The following is a 27,622-nucleotide window of genomic DNA, read 5'->3' on the forward strand; positions in this document are numbered from 1 at the left end:
AAACTACGGCCCTCAGAGAGAGACTGGACCTGAAACTAGGGCCCTGAGGGAGACTGGACCTGAAACTAGGGTCCTGAGAGAGATTGGACCTGAAGGCTGGAGGATGTATGAAAGTCAGATTCATCTGGAAGCTCCAAGGCCAATCATCTCTACCAGGACCACCATCGCCATCAGAACATGGGATGTCAGAACCGTGTTTGAAGCTGGCAAGACAGCTAAGCTGTGTGTGTGTGTGTGTGTGTGTGTGTGTGTGTGTGTGTGTGTGTGTGTATGTGAGAGAGAGAGAGATGTGTGTCTGTGTGTGTGTGAGAGAGAGAGGTATGTTTGTTTATGTGTGTGTGTGAGAGAGAGAGAGAGATGTGTGTTTGTATGTGTGTGTGTGTGTGTGTGTGTGTGAGTGATTGAGAGAGAGATATGTGTGTGTGTGTGAGAAAGAGAGGGAGAGAGAGAGATGTGTGTGTTTCAGAAAGAGAGAAAGAGAGAGAGAGAGATGTTTGTGTGTATGTGTGTGTATAGAGACTGGACCTGAAGGCTGGAGGATGTATGAAAGTCAGATTCATCTGGAAGCTCCAAGGCCAATCATCTCTACCAGGACCACCATCGCCATCAGAACATGGGATGTCAGAACCGTGTTTGAAGCTGGCAAGACAGCTGAGCTGAGCTGTGTGTGTGTGTGTGTGTGTGTGTGAGAGAGAGAGAGAGAGATATTTGTGTGTATGTGTGTGTATATGAGTGAGTGAGTGAGTGAGAGAGAGAGAGAGAACAAATAGAAGGTGGGGCTGTCCAACTTCTATGATGGATTAGTTCACAAGACGTCCAGGAGTTCACTAGGAGGAGCCAGTGACACTTTAAAAAGACTCAGGCAGTGGAGGAGACCTCACTTTCCTGCTGAAGGCTGGAGAACAGCACCACTATCAGCACCGTCAGCATACTCTTCTGAGGTGAGTTACACTATCAGCACCGTCAGCATACTCTTCTGAGGTGAGTTAAAGTCCAGAATACTCTTCTGAGGTGAGTTACACTATCAGCACCGTCAGCATACTCTTCTGAGGTGAGTTAAAGTTCAGCATACTCTTCTGAGGTGAGTTAAAGCTAAGTGTACTCTTCTGAGGTGAGTTAAAGCTGAGTGTACTCTTCTGAGGTGAGTTAAAGCTGAGTGTACTCTTCTGAGGTGAGTTAAAGTTCAGCATACTCTTCTGAGGTGAGTTAAAGCTGAGTGTACTCTTCTGAGGTGAGTTAAAGCTGAGTTTTCTCTTCTGAGGTGAGTTAAAACGGAGTGTAATCAGTCACACACTCATTATGTGTCTGTTTGTAGGAAAGAAATAAAGATTTGTGTTCCATAAACCAGACACAGGAGACTGGAGAGTTTATGGACAATCATACTTTCCTTCCTGTATGTAAATGTGGTACTTCACAAATTGTCATTTTTGCAATATTCATATTTTATATAGAATCCTAAACTACTCTTCCTCAGCCTGTTTTCCAATCAGAGTTGCTTGTTGTGTGGAGGGCGCAGAGTACACACCTTCGACCCATGCAGGACACACACTCACAGTCACTGACTTTATAATCTGTGGACACATTTTATAACCTGGAACCATAATCATAACCAAATAACCTTTTCCTGGGATTAATGCTGTGTTTGTCAGTGTAAATTCACTTTTAAATGTTCTGGTCTAGGCATTTATTATCTAGGAATAAAACTTTTAACCATTTAACACAATATGATCAACCAACTGACCACAGGTTTCAGAATCTGCAAGGCAGTACAAAAGAAAATCATTTCTAGAAGTTATCTCATGTTTGAGAAAGTTCTGCTGGGCTTGCTCCTCCTTAAGTTAGTAAACAGAGGGGCCATCTCACCAGACACACACACACACACACACACACATACACACACACACACTCCTCCTTAAGTCAGTAAACAGAGGGGCCTACTCAACAGATATGACTGTATCTCTGACTACAGAATTCATCTGATAGACTGACTGAAATGATTTGGTCTTCTTACAGAACACACCTTGACGATGGGATGCTCTGCCACTACATCCTCCTGCAGAGAAACACTTGTGTTTGCTGATGAAAAACAACACTTCAGAATTCCAGCTCTTCTTTACGTTAAAGAATGGCAGACATTCCTGGCATTTGCAGAGAAGCGCACCTCTCCCAAAGATGAAGACGCAAATAATCTGGTGATGAGTAAAGGCACACGCCAGCCTGACGGCTCACTACAGGTACCCATGAGAACACCTACACCTCACATCTGTGTTTTAATACTATACTACCACTCACTGAAGGTACTCAGGAGAACACCTACACCTCACATCTGTGTTTTAATACTACTCCCCTGCCACGCCTACACCTCACATCTGTACTTTAGTACTGTAGGCGGATGCTGACTGTGGATGGTGGAAGTATATTTCATATTTAGCTCAGAGAGTATAAGTCCTGATATGGTTTTGTTGCACCTATAGAGTTACTGTATAAGGGCGCCTCTTCTTATTTAGAAATCCAGATGGTATACACCTTTCACTGACCACTGGTATGTACCACTAGGACTGCTAGGCTCTGGTTACTTACTGGTCAGTGCCTCTGACACCTTCCATTGAACACTGTTTGGTAGAAGCTTCCCAATGGAATGGAATAGAATAGAAACTACAGTACTGGCCTATAAATCATGTACACTGTAGTCTTTGGCCCTGTCCCAATACTACCATTTCACCCTACCACTTCAATGAAGTGCCCTTCACTGGGGTGTGCCCCTTCACAACGGAGTGAGAAGTGTCAAGGGATTGAAATCTTTACCTGCAAAATGGGACACCACTCGATGCTTCACTGTAGGCTACGTTTGCCAAAAACTCAAGGCAAACAGTGTTCCTATGTTTTTGCGAATTTGAACACACGTCAGGTTTTCAGGTTTTGGCAAACATATTTACCCACATGTCATAATAAAATAGCGTTTTTTACATCCTAACGTTAACGTTACTCGGCTACTCTCAGCAGCATAGACAGACGTTCATTTGTGAAATAGCGATTTTTTTCTAACAATCATATTTTACTCAACTGTAAGGAATATTATTTTGCATATTGATCAGCTAGATATCCCGATGTGTTTCACATTGTTTTAATAGTTATTTGCGAAGATATACTACATTTGTAAACTTCTTTTTCTGCACTGGCAGCCATCTTTCTTCAAAATGTTTGGAGTCAGTCAGTTACCAAGGTGTTTGCAAGGCATCCTGGGAAATGTAATCTTTCCCTTCAGCCGTAGTCTGCCTCTGATCACACTCCGTTTGAAGGGGTTGTTTGAAGGGTTGAACCATAGACATATATACAGTTTATCTATGGGTTGAACAACACTTCCCCTTCGGTCTAAAAGAATTGGGACACCCTACCCCTTCACGCGAACGCGCAAACGAAGGGGAAGGGCGAAGTGCTAGGGTGAAGTGGTAGTATTGGGACGGAGCCTTTTTGTGCCCACTGTTCATTTCAAACTTGTAATGTTATTTCCAGTGGTCTTCCACAGAGGACTTGAAGGAGGCGGCCAAAGATGGCTACCACACCATGAACCCCTGTCCAGTCTTTGAAAGGAACTCTGTTACTGGAACACTGTTTCTGTTCTTCATCTACCTCAAGGGTAAAACTCCGGAAGGTCAGATCGTGAAAGGCCAGACTTGTTTATGCTACATCACCAGCACAGACCGCGGGGAGACCTGGAGCGATTTAACAGACATAACGAGCAGTGTCAACTTTAGCAATTACCAAACCTTCGCTGTGGGACCGGGCCACGAGCGTGTCTATGCCTTGTGGGGGTTGTCGCCCCCTAGCGAGAACCAGAGCGGGCAGCAGGTGTTCTGCCTGTTTGCGAACAGGTCCACCTGGGCCCTGAAAAAACGCACCCAGATCTGTTCTATCACTTGTGGGTGAAGACACCAGTCTGCTGCTCGAGGATCGCCCCTCGATAACAGGTCCGCACCGTAGTTGAGGTGACCTGGTATATGAACTGCCCTGAGGGAAAGGACGTGCCTCGCTGCCCACAGGAGCAGGCGAGTCGCCCAATGGTGTAGTGACAGGGAGCGCACTCTGCCTTGACGGTTTATATACGCCATGGTCGCAGTGTTGTCCGTCCTCACTAACACATGCTGACCACTCAGTCTGCGCAGAAAGTGTTGTAGAGCCAGGACTACTGTCCGCAGCTCTAACACATTTATATGAGGCGCGGCCTCTGTCACAGACCAGAGACCGTTCACGCCTCTTCCTTCGCAGACTGCCCCCCATCCCATGGTGGAGGCGTCTGTGGTCACCACTACGCGACGCAACACTATGCCCATAGTGCCCGACGCGGCGAGAACCAGGGGGTTCTCCAGATCGCCAGGGCTTTCCTGTATCTGGAGGAAAACCACTACTCTGCGGTGCCCTGTCTGTGACTGCGTTGAGCCTCATAGACAGGTACCATATTTGGAATGGCCGCATACGCAACATCCCCAGCGGGAGTGCGATGGCGGCTGACGCCATCATTCCTAACAGGCGTTGGCAGCACAGCGACGAGACTGACTGTCCCAGTCGGAACTGGCGCACGCATGTTTTGATGGCATTTATTCGTTCTTGAGACAGCCTGACCTCCATGGAGGTGGAGTCTAGAACCATGCCTAGAAAATGCGTAATTTGCTTTGGGCACAGAACGCTTTTTTCCCTGTTTATCACAAAGCCCAGTCGATACAGGTGCGCCACCACTAGATGGCCGTCCTGCACCGCTGCAGCCTCTGAATGAGCAGCTATTAACCAGTCGTCCAGATAATTGTATACGCGTAAGCCGCGTAGACGCAACGGGGCGATAGCTGCTTCTACGCACTTTGTGAATACCCTCTGTGCCAGAGCTAGGCCCGAATGGGAGTGCGTTGAATTGGTACGCTATTCCTCCGAATGCAAACCTCAGATACCTCCGATGTCTGTGGTGGATCGGAAACGTGGAAATATGAGTCTTTCAAGTCTATCGTGATAAACCATTCGTTTGGCCTTATAAACTGCACAAGCCGGCGTGGGGTCAACATTCTGAACCGTAGCGGCATGAGTGCTTTGTTTAACACACGTAGATCTAATATTGGCCGATAATTCCTGTCCTTTTTTGGGACCAGGAAGTAACGGCTGTAAAAGCCTGAAGCTTCCTCCTCGGGAGGAACTATGCTTATCGCTTCTTTTCTGAGCAGGGAGACTATCTCTTCCCATAGGAAGTGAGACTGTTCTTGCTGCACCACAGATTGGATCCCTCCGCTGAATGGCGGAGGGGGACGGGCGAATTGCAGCACGTAACCCATTGTGATCGTTTTTAGCACCCATGGTGAAACTGCGCATGCGCGCCAACTCGCCGCACGACCAGCCAGGTTGTGCTTTGAGTTAAATTTGTCGGGAATTAACCCGCTCATGGTCAATGAGTCTAAACCTAGATCTGCACCCACTCCGCCTAGGAAGGGGGACGAGATCTGGGGTTGCCCCCTCATGTTTTTGAAAAAATTTGGGGGGTGCGATTGCACTGTGTGCATCGCGGGGGGAGTCGCACAAGCATGTCTGGGCACTGCGCCATCTGGGACAGGAGTTAGGACATATGAGTGTGGTGCTTGTGAGAACCTGCTTACCATGCTGGACATGATTTTCACATGTGAGCGACGGGCTGATTTCTGTGGAGGCGGTGTGGGCTCCACCGCTCCCCCCTGAGTGACCATTGGCTGACTGTCACCATCAGGAAGCCTGAGGCTTACCTCTGCCCCGCCCGCGGCGAGTGGAGTGCTGTCGCGGGGCCTGGGCTGCGCCCTGAGCAGGACGCGCAGCTGGCTGCTGCTGTACCCATCACCCTCCCTAGTGCCTGTGAGGTGCACCGGGTCAGTCTGAGTGACAAATCCGTCGCGCGACGGAGCCTCCTGAGCTAGTGAGGGTTAAAGAACCCGGATAACTCACCAACCCGTAGAGAGCAAAAGCACACAAAACGTTTTGACTTTTGGTAGCGTAGAGGATATACTCGGAGCTGGCACTTCGTATCTTGCGAAGTTTTCAAAGAGGCTGATCTGTGGGGAGCGTCGCAAGATAGGGACTACTGAGGGGGCGGGCTCAGGAGTGAGCGCTGACAGATCTCGCGGCCTTTCAGGCGTGAATGGATAAATGCTTCGATTTAGGCTCATGACTATTGTCATGTACCATACTGTTGTGTCTAGTTCCTGCTCAAGGAACCGAGGTTACGTAAGTAACCGAGACGTTATGTTGGGTGTGGAGTGACACTAGCAGTGAGAAACAGACAGAATGGAACACACTCCTCTCCTTGTTTCCTACATGGTCACTGGGTGGGTCTGGGCAAGACTTCTAGTGTGTCATGAAGTCAGGGTTCTTTCTATTTGGTTGCTGGATCTGTGCTTACTGTTAAACTGTTGTTTTGATTAGCTAATCAGATTACAGGATTGAATAGTCTGTACGAATTCTGCTAAATCAGGTTTTTTGGCATTGTTATCTACCGATTGTTCTGCTGAATGTTAAAGGACTTTTATACACTATTAGTATGTTAACATGCATTTGCAGGCACTTTAGTTATGAAACCTTCCTCTAAAGGCTTTGTCATTTTTATTACTTACTCAGATATATTCGTATCAACTCACTGATGTCCTTCTTATTTCTTGTTCACATTTGAGTTTATACTTGGTATAATATTTGCAATCATTCTTGAACACAAAATCTCTCTTTCTCACACACACACAAAACTCCTTGTGTCTAAAATTTGCGTTGTTTTTAATGAAAGCACTTCATGACAGATTGGTCAGTTAAGTTACGAGAAGTAGACCAAATGACATAAACACAAAGAGTCCTGGGAGGAGTCTCTGGATATAAACACTTACAGTATTTATTACTTTTAAACAAAAATAAATTCAAATCAAAAATCAAATGAACTATTTATTATGTTTACAGCTGATGGAACATGAGAGTTGGGATATGCCATCACGGTAAAGTCACAGAAAAGAACATCAGCCTCTCAGAAATAATCAAACAGCAGAACTAATCAGACTACATCTAAAACACATCACATTACATTTTCACTTTTCATTCAACATTATCAAACGACTGTAACTATGGAGTTAAAATAGTTTCAGAATTCAGAAATATATGTCACATGTTGAATGTATGAATACATTTAAGTGGTGAAAACAATTGACCCCACTGTTTACCATTATCATTATTTACATATATATTTGATATATTATTTACTATTATTTAGAAGCTTGTTCCTCTATGTGTCTGTGGTGGGTCTGTAATCAGTCACAGAGCAATGGCTTCACACAGCTTCCCCTCTGTCTACATCTGAATGATTGACTATTTGCAGTATCTCCTTGACATCGAACTCTGTGAAGGCGATCTGAAGACGTTTACACATTTCCACCTTGCTACACTCCATCAGACAACCAAAGTGACCCTCCTCCTCACAGCAGGTGAGGTCTGAGTATCCACTGGCCCCCTTGTGGATGATGTGGGGTTTACCCCAGGGGTCGTCGTCCTGGAGAGACTTTCTCAGGTAGACCCCGAGGTCCAGCCTGTCCCAGTCCTTTCCTTTGGTCGGTGCGGTCGGGTGGCTGAAGAGCAGAGCCGTCTCTGAGGATCCCCCTCCTCCTGCTGGAATGTCACTGGCAGGGAACCCCAACACACTCCCCTGGCAGCCGTGAGGCGTCTCCTTTAGCGTTCGGTTTTTGAGGGGGAAAAGGGGGAAACTTGCCCCGCCGTCGTCACTCAGTGCCTCTACCCGTGGCACCGGTGCTCCGGTGCTGCGAGTGTTCAGATACACCTGCCTCCTACCCTCCCCGTCAGACACCTCGGCCAGCTGGCACTCCAGGGACTCCACGGTGATGGGCTGGCTTGCCTTCCAGGTGTGCTGGTCCTCGCTGCGCAGCACCACAACATGGGGCTTCACACTCTTACCAGAGCCAACCTTCACATAGGCAGGCACGAGCAGTGTGCCGCTGTTCAGCTGGATCCCGTGGCCCGGTCCCACAGCAAAGGTTTGGTAATTGGTAAAGTTGACACTGCTCGTTAAGTCTGTTATATCGCTCCAGGTCACCCCGTGGTCTGTGCTGGTGATGTAGCATAAACAAGTCTGGCCTGGCTTGAGCTTACATTCTGGAATTTGACCCTTGATGCAGATGAAGAAGAGAAACAGTCTTTTTGAGATCCTCTCAAAGACTGGACAGGGGTTCATGGTGCGGTAGCCATGTATTGTTGCCTTCATCAAGTCCTCTGTGGGAGACCACTGGAAATAACATAACAAGTTTGAAATGAAGAGTGGGCAGGAAAAGACTACAGTGTACATGATTTATAGGCCACTACTGTAGTTTCTATTCCATTCCATTGGGAAGCTTCTGCCAAACAGTGTTCAATGGAAGGTGTCAGAGGCACTGACCAGTAAGTAACCAGAGCCTAGCAGTCCTAGTGGTACTTACCAGTGGTCAGTGAAAGGTGTATACCATCTGGATTTCTAAACAAGAAGAGACGCCCTATACAGTAACTCTATAGGTGCAACAAAACCATATCAGGACTTATACTCTCGGAGCTAAATATGAAATATACTGTCACCATCCACAGTCAGCATCTGCCTACAGGTATGGGGTGTAGACATGGCAGGGGAGTAGTATTAAAACACAGATGTGAGGTGTCGGTGTTCCCCTGGGTACCTGCAGTGAGTGGTAGTATAGTATTAAAACACAGATGTGAGGTGTAGGTGTTCTCCTGGGTACCTGCAGTGAGTGGTAGTATAGTATTAAAACACAGATGTGTGGTGTAGGTTCTCCTGAGTACCTTCAGTGAGTGGTAGTATAGTATTAAAACACAGATGTGTGTAGGAGTAGGAGGTGTAGGTGTTCTCATGAGTACCTTCAGTGAGTCGTCAGGCTGCCGCGTGCCTTCGTTGCGTCTGCATCGTTGGAAGAGGTGCGCTTCTCTGCAAACGCCAGGAATGTCTTCCATTCTTTAACGTAAAGAAGAGCTGGAATTCTGAAGTCATAGTTTTTATCAGCAAACACAAGTGTTTCACCGCAGGGGGATGTAGTGGCACAGCATTTAGTGGCAGTGCATCCCATCGTCAAGGTGTGTTCTGTAAGAAGAACAAATCATTTCAGTCAGTCTATCAGATGAATTCTGTAGTCAGAGATACAGTCATATCTGTTGAGATGGCCCCTCTGTTTACTGACTTAAGGAGGAGTGTGTGTGTGTGTGTGTGTGTGTGTGTGTGTGTGTGTGTGTGTGTGTGTGTGTGTGTGTGTGTGTGTGTGTATGTGTGTGTGTGTGTGTGTGGTGAGCAGGCCCCTCTGTTTGATGACTTAAGGAGAAGCAAGCCCAGCAGAACTTTCTCAAACATGAGAGAACTTCTAGAAATGATTTTCTTTTGTACTGCACACACACACACAAACACATCTCTCATTCACTCAACTCACTCAACTCACTCAACTCACTCAACTCACTCAACACACACACACACACACACACACACACACACACACACACACACACACACACACACACATTTTGTTGATCATATTGTGTTAAATGGTTTCTTAAGTTCTATTCATAGTTCAGTTCAGTCCCTGAAGCTTGTCACCTACAGGACAATCGCAATAACTTTGATAATAAATGCCTAGACCAAAACATTTAAAAGTGAATTTACATTGATAAATAAAGCATTAATCCCAGGAAATGGTTATTTGGTTATGACTATGGTTTCAGATTATAAAATGTGTCCACAGGTTATGAAGTTAGTGACTGTGAGTGTGTGTCCTGCATGGGTCCAGAGCCGAAGGTGTGTATGGGTAGTTTGGGATTCTACATCAAATATGAATATGACAAAAATGACAATTTGTGAAGTACCATATTTACATACAGGCTAGTATAAAGTATCATTATCCATAAACTCTCTAGCCTCCTGTCTCTGGTTTATGGAACACAAATCTTTTGACTCCCCCAGGCCTTCTTTCCTACAAACAGACACTTAATGATTGTGTGACTGGTTACACTCAGCTTTGACTCACCTTAGAAGAGTATGCTGAACTTTAACTCACCTCAGAAGAGTACACTCAGCTTTGACTCACCTCAGAAGAGTACACTCAACTTTAACTCACCTCAGAAGAGTACACGCAGCTTTAATTCACCTCAGAAGAGTATGCTGAGCTTTAACTCACCTCAGAAGAGTACACTCAGTTTTAACTCACCTCAGAAGAGTATGCTGAGCTTTAACTCACCTCAGAAGAGTACACTCAGTTTGAACTCACCTCAGAAGAGTATGCTGAACTTTAACTCACCTCAGAAGAGTATGCTGAGCTTTAACTCACCTCAGAAGAGTATGCTGATGGTGCTGACTGCGCATGCTCAAACAGCACTGTCTGGCCCATGGCTGAAATGATCAAACTTTAGCCAGTTAGCAGGAGTGAAGACTTATAAGATGGGCCTACATGATTTATTACTCCGAGATAAGATCATTGTATGTTGTGTTACAATTACGAGTAATTGTAAGCATGTTAATGGAACAAAGTCTTCGTCCTGGGTGTATATGTTTAAGGTACATGGAAATAAGATGCCTTTTCGGAGAAACGTAAAATAAATGATTCACATTAGCTGGGCCCACGATAGGTTGGGAAGCCCCTTTTAAATAAAAAGCATCCCCATGCTCGTTGTTCAAGTGACCAGCCGCTGTCTGATAGTCAAATCACACCATTGATTAGTGAGGAGGCAGACATCTGCTAACTCTTTGTGTTGTGTGTTGCATACGTGTGTAACCTAAATTAATTTATCTTGTCTTTGTTTCCCCTCGAGTCAGTCAACGCGTGTCCTGAGCGAACGAGTGCGTGTATGTGTGTATTGGCTGAGCAGCCGTTGTATGAATGGACTTAACACGACTCAATTCCACTCACCGACTGAGTGAGAATATACCAGGACATACTTTTGACCACTGACTTTGTTTTGTTTATTGTCTGGTATGATTTAAGTCTGACAAGGCCTTGCTTTACCCTGTATATACTTTTCAATGGTGATAGCATCCAAGCTATCATATAGGGGGAGTTGAAGGCTCTTTGTGACTTATCTACTGACAGTGCTTATACTATTTTATGTTATCCTTTTATTTTGTTGAAGTTTGTGCCTTTAGTGCTTACATATAGGGGACTGATGGAACCGCATATTGATGTTTTCCTGGCCTGATTTGTTGTTGCATGGTGGTTCTTGTGTGAGCATATAAATGCTCATATAGGGGACTGATGGAACTGCAAAATAGCTATTCTACTGTTGTTCTGTTGTTCTGTATCATTTGTATCTTTAACATATATTGATGTTTCCTGCTCTGATTGGCTGTTGCATGGTGGTTATTGTGTGAGCATATAAATGCTCATATAGGGGACTGATGGAACTGAAAATATTGCTATTCTGTTGTTGTAAGACATGAACTCCTTATGTTGTATCTGCAACTCATTTTGGATGTGTACTCTGTCTGTTTCACTGAGACCTGAACAAGTGGCTTGTGAACCCTCCCCCCCCCCAGATAGGCTCCTTCCTGCTAAGACCCTTTGTGTTCATGGTATCACCCCCTCCCCCCATAGGTGAACCCCTCACCCCACTGTCTCCCCCTTCCTCTCACCTAAAGGGTGTGGTCATCCCCTCTCCTATTGTATTCTACCTGACTGAAATGTATAAATGCCTACACATTCTGCTATCAGGTAGGCCTTGCTCTGAGCACCAAGCTGAGAGGGGGTCTCCACGCCGAAAATAAACTCCAGAAACCTGACTTCAACTCTCCGGTCCCTTCTTCAACTTAAGCGTGCTTATCGATTCCGTCACACTCATATACACACACATACCTCTCTCTCTATTTCTCTCTCTCTCTTTCTCACACACACACATCTCTCTCTCTCTCTCTCTCTCTCTCTCTCTCTCTCTCACACACAAACAGAACACACACACATATATACCTCCCTCTCAATCACTCCACCATCGCCATCAGAACATGGGATGTCAGAACCGTGTTTGAAGCTGGCAAGACAGCTGAGCTGTGTGTGTGTGTGTGTGTGTGTGTGTGTGTGTGTGTGTGAGAGAGAGAGAGAGAGAGAGAGGGGCAGGACAGTACAAGTGGCAGCTGAGATATAATGCTACAATCTTGAGACAATCAACATTGTTAATAATGGCACACAGAAATGTAATGTAATTTTTACATTTTACATTTAATCATTTAGCAGACGCTTTTATCCAAAGCGACTTACATATGTGCGACTTACAATGTATACACATTTTACATTTTACACTGATGGCACACTGCACATCAGGAGCAATTAGGGGTCCAGTGTCTTGCTCAAGGACACTTCGACAGGGAATCGAACTAGCAACCTTCTGATTACTAAACGACTTCTTTACCTCCTGTACCACTGCCGCCCCACTGCCGTAATGGCAACATGCTGCTGGATTTCAGGTTTGGCTCCGTCAGGATAACAGATGCTTTTGTGTGTGTGTGTGTGAGAGAGATGTGTGTGTGTTTGTGTGTGTGTGTGTGTGTGTGTGTGTCTGTGTGTGTGTGTGTGTGTGTGTGTGTGTGCGTGTGTGTGTGTTTGTGTGTGTGTGTGTGTGTGTGTGTGTGTTTGTGTGTGTGTGTGTGTGTGTGAGGGAATGTAAAGGAGACATGGTTTCTATGTGAATGTGTTTTTCCTATGTAACTGTAATTGTGATTAATTTCCAAATCAAACAACTAAACAATAATCTACAGACAATGAGAGGTTTATGACTGAAATTCTAACCATTTCCTGGTCTGTTCATGTGGATGATTTGTGACATGACCAGGAAATCAGAGGGTTAGCTGACAAAGGGGCATTCCCACAGCCAGTTAATGTTCTTAGCCATGAGGGGGGTCCAGTCTGCTATGGAGACATTGAGTTCCGTGCTGCAAAGAGCAACTAAGGAGATAAACACACAATATTCCAAGCCAGTGTGACACATCTAACAGTAACACAAATGTCGAGTTTCTCTAGTTGTTTGATAACCAGACTCTTTCTTTCTTCCTGCATGATCTTCCTGTATTTTTGACTTTAGCCTTTGACACTAAGAAACAGAAACACTTTTTATGTGTAGTGTTGATCTGTGCATAGTGTCAAGAGTGGTTTCTACCACAGACAAATGAGAACTTGTAAACTGCCTAAAACCTGCTTTTGTTGTTCAAGAACAGATGTTGACTGTCATTACTGACACACTCTATTCATGTACTACAGGTAACCTGTGAGGAATAGAGAGTGAACACAACACACACACACACATACAGACACACACACACACACACACACACACACACACACACACACACACACACACACACACACACACACACACACACACTGTCATTACTGACACACTCTATTCATGTACTACAGGTAACCTGTGAGGAATAGAGAGTGAACACAACACACACACACACACACACACACACACACACACACACACACACACACACACACACACACACACAGACAATCTCTAGTACTGGTGTTAGTACTGCATTCTGTACCTGTTTCCATGGCGCCTCCATCAGTAAAAAGATGATCTGAATGAAGAGTGGAAAAGGAAGAGTTTGTCTGTCCTGCTTTCGCATCATGACTTCTTGATTCCTTGTGTATTATATAAATTTTGGCAAAAACGTAAAATGATTCAGTTTCCCCACTCTGACCTCAGGCCTAGTAGAACACTGCAAATCTACAAAGTGCTTGCTTTGGTGACAAGTGATATTACATTCATAAAACATTGGAAATAAAAGCTAAATGACACTAAGTGCAACATGTATCCCTTTAAATACAAAGGGTCCAGTACTGAGCAGAGGCTTTTATCCAAAGCGACTTATATAGGTACCCTGCAATGGCCAGGAAACATACTCAGATTACCCACTTAGTGGGCAGCAATGCTAACCGCTGTACCACTAACACCAAGAATACCACCAAGAGGCAACACATATGGCATCAGTTGACGCTGGGACATTTTTTGTTTGTTTGTTTTAAGTGCACATAGTCATCCTACCCCTCTTCTCCACCACCTGTGTGTGTGTGTGTGTGTGTGTGTATGTGTGCGTGTGTGTGTGTGTGTGTGTGTGTGTGTGTGTGTGTGTGTGTGTGCGTGTGTGTGTTTGTGAGGGGTGAATATATGTGAGATAATGTGTATGTATAACATGAGTAGAGTGGTGTGTCTGTTGGTTTCTAAGTATGTCTGTATGTAAAGGAGGCATGGTTTCTGTGTGTGTGTGTGTGTGTGTGTGTGTGTGTGTGTGTGTGTGTGTGTGTGTGTGTGTGTAATTGAGATGTATTACTTATGACCAGGGAAACAGATTCATCAATCATTGCTAGCTGACGAAGGGGTATTCCCACAGCCAGTTCAGGTTATTGTTCAAGGTGATGTTTTGTCAGCATAACACATATCCCACTGCCAGCTGCAGTGTATGGTGCTCACTGATGCATGCTGATGGCCCCACTGCTGACTTCACTGATCTCAGACTACAATGTGGTGTGGATGTGTCATAAGATCCCAGATTGACCTGCATCTCCAGAGACTGGGATGACACAGTTGTTATGTGCCTAATATTCTGTGTTTTATGAATATGTCCTGATCTGGTAGTCCAGTGTGCTTGTTTGGTTGCTCTAGAACTCACTCTACAGCCTCGGTTCCCAAACTGGGGTACGCGTACCCCCAGGGGTACGCAAAGTGGTTCAGGGGGTACGCGGGGAGAAAATGTCCACGATAACGGAAAACAGACGGAATTCGCAGAATACCCTTTGAAACAGAATTGCAACTTTCAGACAGAAACATCATTTTGTGCATCAAAATCGCCTGTATTTTGTCCTGCAAGGCTGTATATACGTAGCTGGAGATTAAATGTCGGAAGGGGTACGGGACTGTAAAAAGTTTGGGAACCACTGCTCTACAGGAACAGTCCAGTCAGTCTGAGGTGGTGGCATTATTCTCCTCTTAGTGACACTGAATTCTAATCACAGAGGAAAAATCACTATAATTACAAATCACACACTTATTTAAGGTTTCCTCAGGCCTCTCCAGCTTCTGTTTGCTTAATAAGAGAGAAATGCATCAGAGATGCTGACCGCTGTCTCTCATTGTAACCCCATGTGTGTGTGTGAATGGGTGATGAGGTGCACACTAAATGCTCCCCAAGTAGTTAAATAGTGTGTGTGGCCAGTCTCCAGTATTCTCCTACAGTAGTTAATGTTAATGTGTGTGTACCCAGTCCCCAGTATTCTCCTACAGTAGTTAATGTTAATGTGTGTGTACCCAGTCCCCAGTATTCTCCTACAGTAGTTAATGTTAATGTGTGTGTGGCCAGTCCCCAGTATTCTCCTACAGTAGTTAATGTTAATGTGTGTGTGGCCAGTCCCCAGTATTCTCCTACAGTAGTTAATGTTAATGTGTGTGTGGCCAGTCCCCAGTATTCTCCTACAGTAGTTCAGTAGTGTGTGTGGCCAGTCTCCAGTATTCTCCTACAGTAGTTAACCCTTGTATGGTATTCGGGTCTGTGGGACCCGTTTTCATTTTTTATCCAAACAAAAATAATATGATTAATAATTTTTTCAGACTCAGACTCATTGGCTTTGGCTCATTTTCTGCGAAGAACATATATCAGACCAAATTTTCATTGACCGCACACCGTAACCCCCCACCCCTACACATTTGTATTACATACAGGGTGTTCAGGTCCACTGGACCCGGGGCAAATAAAAGTTTGGAAATTGTAGGTCCTGTGTACCTAAAATCTGTTCTCCTCCTGTCTGGGTCTGCTGTAAGTGTGTGTGTGTGTGTGCGTGTGTGTGTGTGTTGTGTGCGCGTGTGTGTTTGCGCGCGCGTTTATGTGAGTGGGCCTGCTGTAAGTGTGTGTTTGTGTGTGTGCGCGCACGCTTATGTGTGTTTGTGTGTATGTGGGCCTTGTGTGTATGTAGGCTAAGTGTGTGTGTGTGTTTGAGTGAGTGTGTGAGTAAGTGTGAGTAAGAGTTTTGTGTTTCTGCCCCTTAGGGGCCGCTGCCCCTTTAGACATTATATACCATCTAATCTTGCAAAATATGGTATAAAGATCTGGGCTGCCTGTGATGCGACTTCCTCATATGCTAGGAACTTACAAGTCTACATAGGGTAACCTGATGAGGACGCCCTGAGAAAAATCAAGGAATAAGAGTTGTTCTGGACATGGCTCAGGGACTCAGTGGACACATCACATGCTACAATATTTTTACATCGTACAAGCTGGGACAGGAGCTGACCATGGTGGGAACGATAAGGAAAAACAGGTCTGAGCTCCCACCCCAACTGCTGCCTACAAAGAACAGGCCTGTCAACTCTTCCAAGTTTGTGTACACAGCTGACACGTCCCTGGTATCCTATGTGCCAAAGAAACGCAAGAATGTGGTACTCATGAGTACACTGCACAGGGATGGGAGAATCTGTGGCCTGGAGCATCAAAAACCAGAGATCATCATGGATTATAATGCCACAAAAAGAGGGGTGGACAACATAGACAAGCTGGTGTCTGCCTACAGCTGCAAAAGGAGGACCCTACGCTGGCCACTGACGATATTATTTACCATATTGGACATCTTGGCGTACAACGCCTTTGTCACCTGGATGGCACTGAACCCGGAGTGGAAGAGAGGGAAGCTCCAGAGGATAAGCCTTTTTCTCGAGGAACTGGGAAAGACACTGGTGAAACCTTAAATCCTGAGAAGACAACATGTTCCAAGAACCTCAGCCTCTGCAGCTACCATTAGGAGGATTCAGGAGGACAGTGCTGGTGCCCCATCCACCCATGTTGTGCTATGTAAACTGACCTGATTTCAAATGAAATTTACATGAATCAAATAGTTATGGAAAACCTTGCTTCATTTGTAAATTTGTTGAATTGTGTCCACTGATATCTTGATTATAATTGATTTTCTTGATTTTGTAAAAAAAAAAAGAAAGGGTAGCACTTAAATTCATAAATGTGATATAACAAAGTTAAAGGGCAAATATTAACCATATTTGCTGTTCATATTGCTTCTATTTGGGATGAAGAATCTGTTGAGTATTTTATCATAAAATTGTTAGATTGTGTTGAATTAAACACCCAAAATTCGAGCGGGTCCACCAGACCCACAACACCTTCTGAGTAACAAAAAAATGAACACCATACAAGGGTTAAATAGTGTGTGTGGCCAGTCTCCAGTATTCTCCTACAGTAGTTAATGTGTGTGTAACCAGTCTCCAGTATTCTCCTACAGTAGTTAATGTGTGTGTAACCAGTCTCCAGTATTCTCCTACAGTAGTTAATGTGTGTGTAACCAGTCTCCAGTATTCTCCTACAGTAGTTAATGTTAATGTGTGTGTACCCAGCCCCCAACCCTCCTCCTTACTGTAGGTAAACCCTGATTCAGGGTCGGGGCACTGGGCTGTAGGCTGACAGGGTGGATTTTTGTTAATTATTGGTAATAATACACTCATGAAGTAGTTAGTTTGTCAGTTATTGTGTCCATGTTGTCTTGTTGCTTGGTGAAGCGCTCCTGAGTCGGGGGACTGGGCTCTGGGCCCACAGGCAGCAGTACAAAAATTAGCATGAATTTATTATATTAAATTAAAATATTATTTATTATTATAATAACAACCATGGCTGGTATTTGGGGTAAATTCTAAGCACCCTGAGACTTAAAGGACTGACTGATCTCTGATGAAGTAACTTCCGGTCAGAAAAAAATAACACAAATATTTCACCTGCACAGAAGTTCCCAGTGCAAGCAAGCCTGTGTTTTTGTGTGTATTTATTATATATATATATGTGTGTGTCACACTGGCTTGGAATATTGTGTGTTTATCTCCTTAGTTGCTCTTTACAGCACGGAACTCAATGTCTCCATAGCAGACTGGACCCCCCTCATGGCTAAGAACATTAACTGGCTGTGGGAATTCCCCTTTGTCAGCTAGCCCTCTGATTTCCTGGTCAAGTCACAAAGCATCCACATGAACAGACCAGGAAATGGTTAGAATTTCAGTCATAAACCTCTCATTGTCATTATTGTTTAGTTGTTTGAATGGAAATGAATCACAATTACAGTTACATAGAAAAAACACATTCACATAGAAACCATGTCTCCTTTACATTCCCTCTCACACACACACACACACAAACACACACACACACACACACACACACACATTTACTTTCTGCAGTTCACGTTACAACCGATCTAACGAGAGCTGAGTACAGCGAGGGCTGTCATCGTCTCATCTCCACTCACACAGCGGCTTCGCGGCCAGTCTGACTAGATAACAGCAAAATATTAAAACTTTGTATTTGCGGGCAAAATATCAGAACTTTGTATTCGCGCACAAATGTTACCTCTCTCAGAATTGCATATTGTGCGTCATGCGTCATCTAACGACTTCTGGCGAATTTTGGGAGAGCTAGTTTCCTCACAGAGGAGTTGGCAACACACACACACACACACACATAAGGCTGTATGATGGTAGTCACGATTGTTTTCCTAAACAGAGGTCGGAGACAGTTCTTAGCAAAGTTTAATTTGTAAACTCATGTGATGTTAATATGTAAACTCGTGCATTTGTTTTTTGTGTATTGGGCTATTGTTCAATACATAAATCTAAACATATTTTAGCCTTTATCTGACTGACAGTTGTGTTGATCACTAAAATTGCATTGACTTGGCATGCAGTTTGTTTAACTGAAAGTAGCTACTAATGTATCAAGCTACTTTTGACAGGTTTTTGTAACTTAGCTTGCTACATTTTTATGAGTGGTAGCTTCTGTGTAGTGAAGCTGAATTTATTGTAGAGTAGCTTGTAGCTTAGCTCACTACACATATCAAGTAGCTTGCCCATCACTGCACATTTCTCTCCCTCTCACACACACACACAAACACACATTTTTCTCCCTCACACACACACCAAACACCAGACACACACACACACAATGCTCCATGAATTTAAACCTGTTTGGTTTGTTTAGTGCTGACACTGATGTGGTTCCCCAGCCTTACAGAAGGGAGGTGTGTCCTCAACACTTCTCTTCATATATATTTATTCATGATCATTTCTCTTCATATATATTTATTCATGATAATTTCTCTTCATATATATTTATTCATTCTCATTTCTCTTCATATATATTTATTCATGCTCATTTCTCTTCATATACTGTATATTTATTCATGATAATTTCTCTTCATATATATTTATTCATTCTCATTTCTCTTCATATATATTTATTCATTTTCATTTCTCTTCATATATCAGGGTTCTTGCACCATTTCAAAAGTAAAATGTAATGCTTTTTAAGACTTTTTTAAGACCTCAACAAATATAATTTAAGACCCAAAAATGTCACAATTTCTTTGGAATACTCAATTCAGGGGTGCAAACTCATCAGGGATGAAAAAGGTGACAACGATGCAAACCCCCTAGGAGGGTCCGGGGCATGCTCCCCGGGGATTATATTTTATATATGTAAGGTAGTGTATGTGCCACGCCGCTAGGCAGCGCTGCAGCCGTGTTCTGTAAATTATAACTTGTTGGCTGTGATGTTGTTTGTACCTCGGGGTGACCCGTAAGTTTCATGAGTTCTGTTGTCAGAGATGCCATGAGTGAGTTGGAGTGTGTGTGCTTGATAAACGAGATAGCTGATGTGCTGAAGATAATAAATCTCGCCACCATTACGAAACCTCCTCCTCGTCTCCCGTGTCGAATCCTTTGGACGCCCAACCATCCGCCAACATAGATCACATACAACACAACGCAGAGTAGCAGCGGGCCGTTGGATAAGTGGAGAGAGAGGGTTACATCTTTGGTGCCGTGACCCGGATGGTGGAACAACGAGACTGGTATTTCGCAGCACGTTTGTTCATCAGACATTGAACTTGAACTGTTGAACTTGAACTGTTTTTGTCTGAAGTGAGCGGACGGCTACTTTCAAGTGAACTAGCTACGTGAACTAGCTAGCTACGTGATATCCTTTACACCGATGCTAATTTCGAATGCTGTTGCCTACGGGTGATAATTCTAAATGTGCTTAGCAACTTGTTAACTGGAAAGAGGGATTTTTTTGTGTGTGTTTGACGTACTGAGATTTAAGTACATTATTAAGTATTGAGTTGATATTAATGTGAATGTTTTTGATATCTGAACACGTGTATTTGAAACTTCGAGTTAGATACAGAATTTTGGAACTGTAACGTTTTTTTTTTGTTGAGTGTACTGCTAAAACAGTTTATAAGCTGAATAAGCCTTAGCCTTAGATTTATATTTATATTCACACTTTAAATATCTACACATTACATTATTTCACTGTTAGTCTGCAAAACATAGCAACATGTCACAGAACTTTCATGTCTCTCCCGCTGGCGCAGCCAGCCATCAGCCTACTCAAGTGCCTGTACTAAATGACACCCCACCGCCCTTGGAATGTCGCACCCCCTCGCCCCAAAGGCATACACCTTACACCCAGTACACTACCCCAGCCAATCCCCCGATGCTGCCAGGCTCTGGAGCTTCAGGACAGGTACCTCCACTCTGTTTTGACACCAGTCCAGACACAAGCACCAGCCGAAAGGCAGACAGGTCAGTGGACGCCTCTGTGCCTAAACACTGTGGGCATGGGATCACAACAGCTCTACCCCTGCAAAGTGCCCCACCCCATGCCCCAAGTATGATGTCATCTGCTCAGCAGCCCACTATGATGTACCCAGCAGCCTACCCTTATCTACCCCAGCCTATTGGGCCTAGCCCCCACATCTATCCAGGCTATTCATATTCCCCCCTTATGCCCCAGATGCTCATGCCTAGGTTCCAAACACCTCTAGCGGCAGACAGTTCAAGTAACCACGCCGTCGCTAGGCAGAGCCCTCATGTACATTTCCCTGAGTCTGTAACATCATATCATAGCGCCCAAGGTCCAAGTCATGGCGAAGCCACACCATCGCCCCTGTATAGCGCCAATGCGTGGGCCCCCAACACAAACCCCTACAGCCCCCATGGAATGTTTGACCATACAGCCACTGACCTGCACCCTGAGCCACCACACCCCCCAATGCCCGCTCCAGCCCTGTACACTTACACCGCTGCTGGTGCGTTCCCTCCAGCCACATCTTCCAACTTGTACACCTACCCACCTGTGCCACCATTGAAGACCCCTGTTCCAGCCATGCACAGTCAAAGCCCTCCCATGGCGGCCTATGGCGGTCTCATGCAGACACATCAGGTGAAAAATGTTCAAGTCTTCACTGGAAGCCCAGACTGCAAGATACTGGTGGAGGACTGGGTTCGCGATATGCAGTACCTCCTGGAGGCGATAGAGCTGCCCACTCACCTTCGCTTTTCTACAGTCGTGCGGCACCTAGGTGGTGAGGCCCGAAAGCTGGTTCTCAACCTACCCCCCCATGAACAGACCCCAGAAAAAGCGTTTCAGAAACTGAGGGCAGAATACAGTGACACCCGAGGCTCCCTAGACCCATTAGCTGACTTTTATGAGCGGAGCCAAAATTCAGGGGAGACCGCCTGCTCTTACGCCATAGCACTGGAGGCAAAATTGCGGGCTGTGGAAGACAAGGAAAGAGGGGGAAAGCCTTTCCCCGACCGGGATAGCAAACTCACGCGGCAGTTCATGAGGGGGCTAACCGAGGAGGAGGTGTACGTGAGAATTGCACCAATGACACCCAGACTATTGAGCTTCCGTGAGCTACAGGCTGAGCTCCGCCACTTAGTGAGAGAAGGTAAGAAGTTCCAGCCCCTCAATAAAGCAAAGAAAACATTCACACAGGTACATGTTACAGCAGAGGATGGCGGGAACGTGAGAAGAGAGAGAAGCAAGCCTGTATCTGAATTATCGGAGCTGACAGAGATGGTCAAGAAGCTAGCCTTTAACCAGGAGGAACAAATGGCCAAGTTGTCCACCCTGGAGCTGAGGATAGCCTCTCCGCCACTTGCCTCCCCACCAACTGCCCAGTCACCGCAGGGGAGGGCGAGCCAGAGCTCAAGCTTTACTTGTTACCGGTGTGGAAAGCTGGGACACCTAGCTCGAGTTTGCCCAGCAGTGCTAACAGACCCCCACCCAGTTGTAGGGCACACACCCCATCCCTCTCAGCCTTTAAACGCTTAAAGTCCATGGTAGCTGGGGCAACCATGGGCGGGCAGCAAGGGCCCCACCCACCTGCTGAAAAGGTCCACACTGAAGAGGAAACACCCCTTGTGGGTCCCAGGAACGAAGGAAAGGTGAAAGTCAATGGCTTGTGATAGGTGAAAATTCACCCTAGTTACCTCAGGACTCCGGAGCTGCATATAAGTATATTTATTAGACAAACAACAATTGCAATCGGGCTCACTCCCAGCACAAGGCTGAAAGTGAAGCAATGATAAAGACATCGCACAAGGTTTATATAGACAGAAGTTGAGCATTCAGCAGGGAAAACCACGTGGTGGATTTCTGATGTCCGAGGCAAGGATGGAAGTTTTGCAAGGTTGGAAGAAGCACAGTTCGACCCTTCTTATCTCTTCTGGTCTAAACATGCTCTTGTACATATGCAGACTAAGTGGCACCTAATATTCTAAGTTACACACGCACACAGAAACACAGAAAAGCCATGTTTCTGTTTTCATAAGCACATGATTCATACAAGGAATTAATAATACAAGGCACTTGATTATTATATTCTTAAGTCATTAACAGTGTTTGGAAATTATCTCCATCAGCTTGGAGTGCAGAGCTCTCATTGACTCTGGCTCCCAGATAACCAGCATCACACACAGTTACTGGCAGAGCCACCCAGTCCTAAAGCAGAAGAAGCTACAGTCTTCCAAAATACCCATTGAGTTTGCCGGGGGCCAAGCTGTGCCCTACCGTGGTGTATTGAGGATTGATCTGCAAGTGCTTGGGACAGAGTTTAAAGCTGTGCCTGCTTTCGTCGTCCCTGACTCCGACTACCGCTATTCAGTACCCCTCCTGGTGGGCACCAATATCATCCGAGCCTCCCAGAGCCACCTCCAAGCAGCCTATGGCCAGCAGTTTCTGCACAGAGTCAAGGAGCAGCATCCAGAGTGGTATACAGCCCTGCTGAAGGTGGGGAGTGCCAAGCAAAGTGAAGGGCATGACATTGTAGGTCCTGCTGTGTACACTGGCCGTAAAATACGGATCCCTGGAGGGAAAGAAATGGATTTAAGATGCAGGATAAAAGCTGGTCCTCGGAGGAAGACGTATACTGCCCTGATCGAAGGCCAGGCCTCCTTGAAACTCCCCCAGGACCTGCTGGTTGCTAAAGTCCTCGCAGATGTGAAGGGAGGTTGTGCCCCGGTCAGGGTGATGAACCTCTCCCAGCATGATGTCACCATCCGACCACACACACATCTGGCCAATGCTGTCCTGGTGCACAATGTGCTGGAGTTTGGTGATGAGAAGCAGGGTGGACCCGGGAACAAAGAGGCATGCCTCAGCCTGGGCCAAGTAGTCACCAGCTGTGCTGTTGACCTGAGTGAAGCAGCAGTGGAGAATGAGAACCAACGTGCTTGTCTGCAAGAGCTGCTGGACAAGAATGCAGACGTGTTCTCCCAGCATTCATTGGACTATGGCCACACAACCACAGTGCAGCATGAGATTCCGCTGGTGGACTCCGCTGGTGGACCATACCGAAAAATACCCCCTTCTCAGTGGCAGGATGTGAGACAGCTGTTGACGGAGATGGAGGCAACAGGAGTCATCCGTCCCAGTAAGAGTCCTTATGCTTCCCCAGTGGTGATAGTGACCAAGAAAGATGGGTCATTAAGACTATGTGTGGACTATAGGAAGCTGAACTCCTACAGCACCCGAGACGCGTTTCCCTTGCCGAGGATTGAGGAGGCTCTAGAGTCGTTGGGCCAAGCCAAATACTTTTCCACTCTTGACCTAACCTCCGGTTATTGGCAGGTGGAGGTAGCGGAACATGACAAGCACAAGACCGCGTTCAGCACACCCATGGGGCTATTTGAAGCCAATAGGATGCCATTTGGCTTGCAAAATGCCCCCTCCACATTTCAAAGGCTCATGACCTGCTGCTTTGGAGACTTGAACTTCACCCATCTCCTTATCTACTTGGACGACATTATAATCTTTTCCACATCGTTCAGTGACCATCTGGAAAGACTACAACTCGTCTTCGACAGGCTTCGGGAGCATGGATTGAAGCTTAAGCCCTCCAAGTGCCAGTTGGTGAGGCAAGAAGTGAACTACCTTGGTCACTTGGTGTCGGCTAACAGCATCAGGACAGACCCAGAGAAGATCAGCAGAGTGAAGGAGTGGCCGAAGCTCACCAACCGCAAAGGAGTGTTGCAGTTTCTAGGATTTGCGGGCTATTATAGGCGGTATGTGAAGGGATACTCCAGCCTGGCTGCCCCTTTATACCGCCTCACTTCTGGTGATCCCAGGAAAAAGAAGAGAGGGGCCCAGAAGAACAGGGAGCTTGACCGACCCTTCACATGGACGGCTGAATGTGAGAAGGCATTTCAGTCCTTGAAAGCTAAGTTAATTGATGCTCCAGTGCTGGGTTACCCAGACTACACCCAACAGTTCCTGCTGCAGACCGACGCTTCAGGGCAGGGGCTTGGCGCTGTGTTAGCGCAGGTACAGGATGGAATGGAGAGAGTCATCGCGTATGCGAGCAGAGGCTTGAGCCCACCTGAGACGAGGTATCCAGCACACAAGCTCGAGTTCCTCGCCCTCAAGTGGGCAATCACAGACAAGTTCTACGACCATCTCTACGGACGCAAGTTCTCTGTTCTTACCGATAACAACCCCCTAAAGTATGTGATGACCTCCGCCAAACTCGACGCTACAGGCCAGCGTTGGGTGTCCCACCTGTCAATATTTGACTTTGATGTCCAGTATCGAAGAGGACAGGACAACTCCAATGCCGACGCCCTCTCGCGCATGTCTAATCAGGAGGTGATGGAAGTCGAGGAGGTTAGTGGTTAGAAGAGGCATCTTATACCGACGGGTCAGAGATTGCCAGAAAGGAGTGGTGGAGCAGCTCATTCTACCAGAGAAGCTGCGGGCAGCCGTCAAAACAGCTCTCCATGACGAAGCGGGGCATTTAGGATCTGAGAGGACGCTACAGACAATAAGAGAAAGGTTCTACTGGCCGAGAATGTTTCAGGAGATCAAGGCCTGGTGTGAGCAGTGTGAGCGGTGCTGCCTTAAGCAGCTTCCACACTGCCCCGACAAACGCCAACATTCTCCAACTAACGCCAACATTCTCCAACAGTCGGGTCAGTGTGGGCCGGCAGTTGGTGTTAGTTGGAGAATGTTGGCGTTAGTCGGGTATAGTCGGAAGAGTTCAACATGTTCAGTCGGATCGGGTAAAGTTGGAGAATGTCTGACCAATGTAGAGCAATTTCCAACGAACTCCAACATTCTGACAGCTCATTACCTTGACAACTAGGCTAAACTTGCGTGCATAACATCCTCGCGCTCTCTTGGATGTCGAAGTTATGGTGGTTATCAGCCAGTTTGTTAAAAAAAACGACATAGTAAGTCTATTTATAGATTAACGTTATGTATTATCTTCCCCAAACGAACGGTTTTCAAGACATATATTTGTCTATTTCAACTTCTACGACTCGCTTAACACGGCAAGAAAACGTGTTTCTAAATATTAATATTAATGTTTACGGTGACACTTTCCAGGAGTACGTTTGCACTTGTGTTAGCTATCGGCCACTCCCACTTCGTTCCATATACCGCGTTGGTTTTCGAAATATTAATATGCATGCCGCCTGCTTTTACATACTGTTGTATGAAAAAGTTGGCACCCCTCTGAGGCTGCATGATAATTTACTCTGTCTTCACCAAAAAAAGATCACAGTGGTATATTGTTCATTTTCTAGTTAACACTGAGTACTGGGGTGTTTTCCAGACGAACATATTTAGTGTAGCAGTGTTTAGTTGTGTGAAATGAAATCAAATGTGAAAAATAGGCTGTGCAAATATTTAGGCACCCTAATCATTTTGCTGATTTGAATACCTGTAGCTACTCAATACTGAAAAATTGCAACACATAATTAGTCTGATTAGCTTGTTAAGCTTTCATTTCTATAGAAAGGTGCATCCAATCATTAGAAAAAGTATTTAAGGGAGCCAATTGCAAGTTGTGCTTCTCTTTGAATCTCCTCTGAAGAGTGGCATCATGGGGGCCTCAAAACAACTGTCAAATGATCTGAAAACAAAGATTGTTTAGCTTTGTGTTTTAGGGGTAGGCTACAAAAAGTTATCCCAGAGGTTTCAGTTGTCAGTTTCCACTGTGAGGAATGTAATCAAGAAATGGAAGGCCACAGGCACAGTTCTTGTTAAGGCCAGAAGTGGCAGGACAAGAAAAATATCGGAGGCAAAGGCAAAGGATGGTCAGAATGCAGTGGAACAAGTATAATCTCCTGGAATGGCCATCCCAGTCCTGACTTGAATATTATTGAAAATCTATGGGATGATTTTGAAGCGGGCTGTCCACGCTAGGCAGCCATCAAACCTAACTGAACTGGAGATGTTTTGTAAGGAGGAATGGTCCAAAATACCTTCATCCAGAAACCAGACACTCATCAGAGGCAATAGGAAGCGTCTAGAGGCTGTTATTTTTTACAAAAGGAGGCTGTAGTAAATATTGATGTGGGTGTCCAAATGTATGCACCTGTCTAATTTTGTTAAGATGCATATGGCATATTTTCTGTTTATCCAGTAAACCTTATTGGAGAGAGTCATCGCGTATGCGAGCAGAGGCTTGAGCCCACCTGAGACGAGGTATCCAGCACACAAGCTCGAGTTCCTCGCCCTCAAGTGGGCAATCACAGACAAGTTCTACGACCATCTCTACGGACGCAAGTTCTCTGTTCTTACCGATAACTACTTATTTAACTGCTGAAATAGTACTTTGTCCATGAAGTATTATATGTATGACAAAGAAGTTGCTGATCCAAACGCCCAACAATTAATACATAAAAATAATGGAAATTATCAGGGGTGTCCAAACTTTTTCATACGACTGTATAATGGTCTATTGTTCTTTACAAATTACTTGTTTTCCAAATATGTTTTGACAAGCAAACGTTAATCTAGGTATCAACCTCATCCATCTTAAAATAATTTAACACACAATTGAAAAAATAAGTAGCTAGTTGGAAAAAGTCTGAGCAGTGTGGAGCTGGCAGTTGGTTTACTGGACATTCTAAAGACAGGTACCAACTACTGCCAACAACTGCCAACTTTAGAATGTTGGCGTTAGTTGGAGAATGTTGGCGTTTGTCGGGGCAGTGTGGAAGCTGCTTTAGAGAGACCCCTACCACCAATGTCAGAGCTCCCCTTGTCAGTATCCATACCAGTGCCCCCATGGAGCTGGTGTGCATCGACTATTTGTCACTGGAGAAGTCTAAGGGTGGCATTGAGAATGTGCTCATCGTCACAGACCACTTTTCCAGATATGCGCAGGCTTACCCCACTAAGGACCAAAAGGCCGGCACAGTGGCTCGGGTACTGTGGAGGAACTTCTTCTGCCGTTTTGGGTTCCCTGCGAAGCTGCATGCAGACCAGGGG

The 27,622-nt window shown here is 45.4% G+C and overlaps 2 protein-coding genes across 2 annotated transcripts in view; one reads left to right on the plus strand and one right to left on the minus strand.

Moving 5' to 3' along the window:
- Positions 1-1,399: 1,399 nt before the first annotated feature.
- LOC105906464 (sialidase-3-like) overlaps positions 1,400-27,622 on the plus strand; it is a 29,466-nt gene continuing 3,243 nt past the window's right edge. The window contains exon 1 of the mRNA XM_031565596.2: positions 1,400-2,234. Within this exon, the coding sequence (XP_031421456.1) occupies positions 2,028-2,234 (207 nt within the window). The 5' untranslated portion in view covers positions 1,400-2,027. The remainder of the gene's footprint in view (positions 2,235-27,622) is intronic.
- LOC116220350 (sialidase-3-like) lies at positions 6,422-9,347 on the minus strand. Its single transcript, XM_031566868.1, has 2 exons — positions 8,915-9,347; positions 6,422-8,283 (listed from the first exon to the last, which is right to left on the minus strand). Exons 1-2 carry the CDS (start codon positions 9,102-9,104, stop codon positions 7,313-7,315), a joined length of 1,161 nt encoding a protein of 386 aa, XP_031422728.1. The 5' UTR covers positions 9,105-9,347; the 3' UTR covers positions 6,422-7,312.

The sequence above is a fragment of the Clupea harengus genome, chromosome 4 (assembly GCF_900700415.2).
Source record: "Clupea harengus chromosome 4, Ch_v2.0.2, whole genome shotgun sequence".
Lineage (NCBI taxonomy): Eukaryota > Metazoa > Chordata > Actinopteri > Clupeiformes > Clupeidae > Clupea > Clupea harengus.

What these genes read in the sequence shown, in the direction of transcription:
- LOC116220350 (XM_031566868.1), bottom strand. Translation starts at nt 9,104, where the DNA reads ATGGGATGCACTGCCACTAAATGCTGTGCCACTACATCCCCCTGCGGT. An exon ending in AACGAAGGCACGCGGCAGCC is followed by an intron (nt 8,284 to 8,914) that starts TGACGACTCACT and finishes TGTTATGTTATT; the next exon opens with TCCAGTGGTCTCCCACAGAG.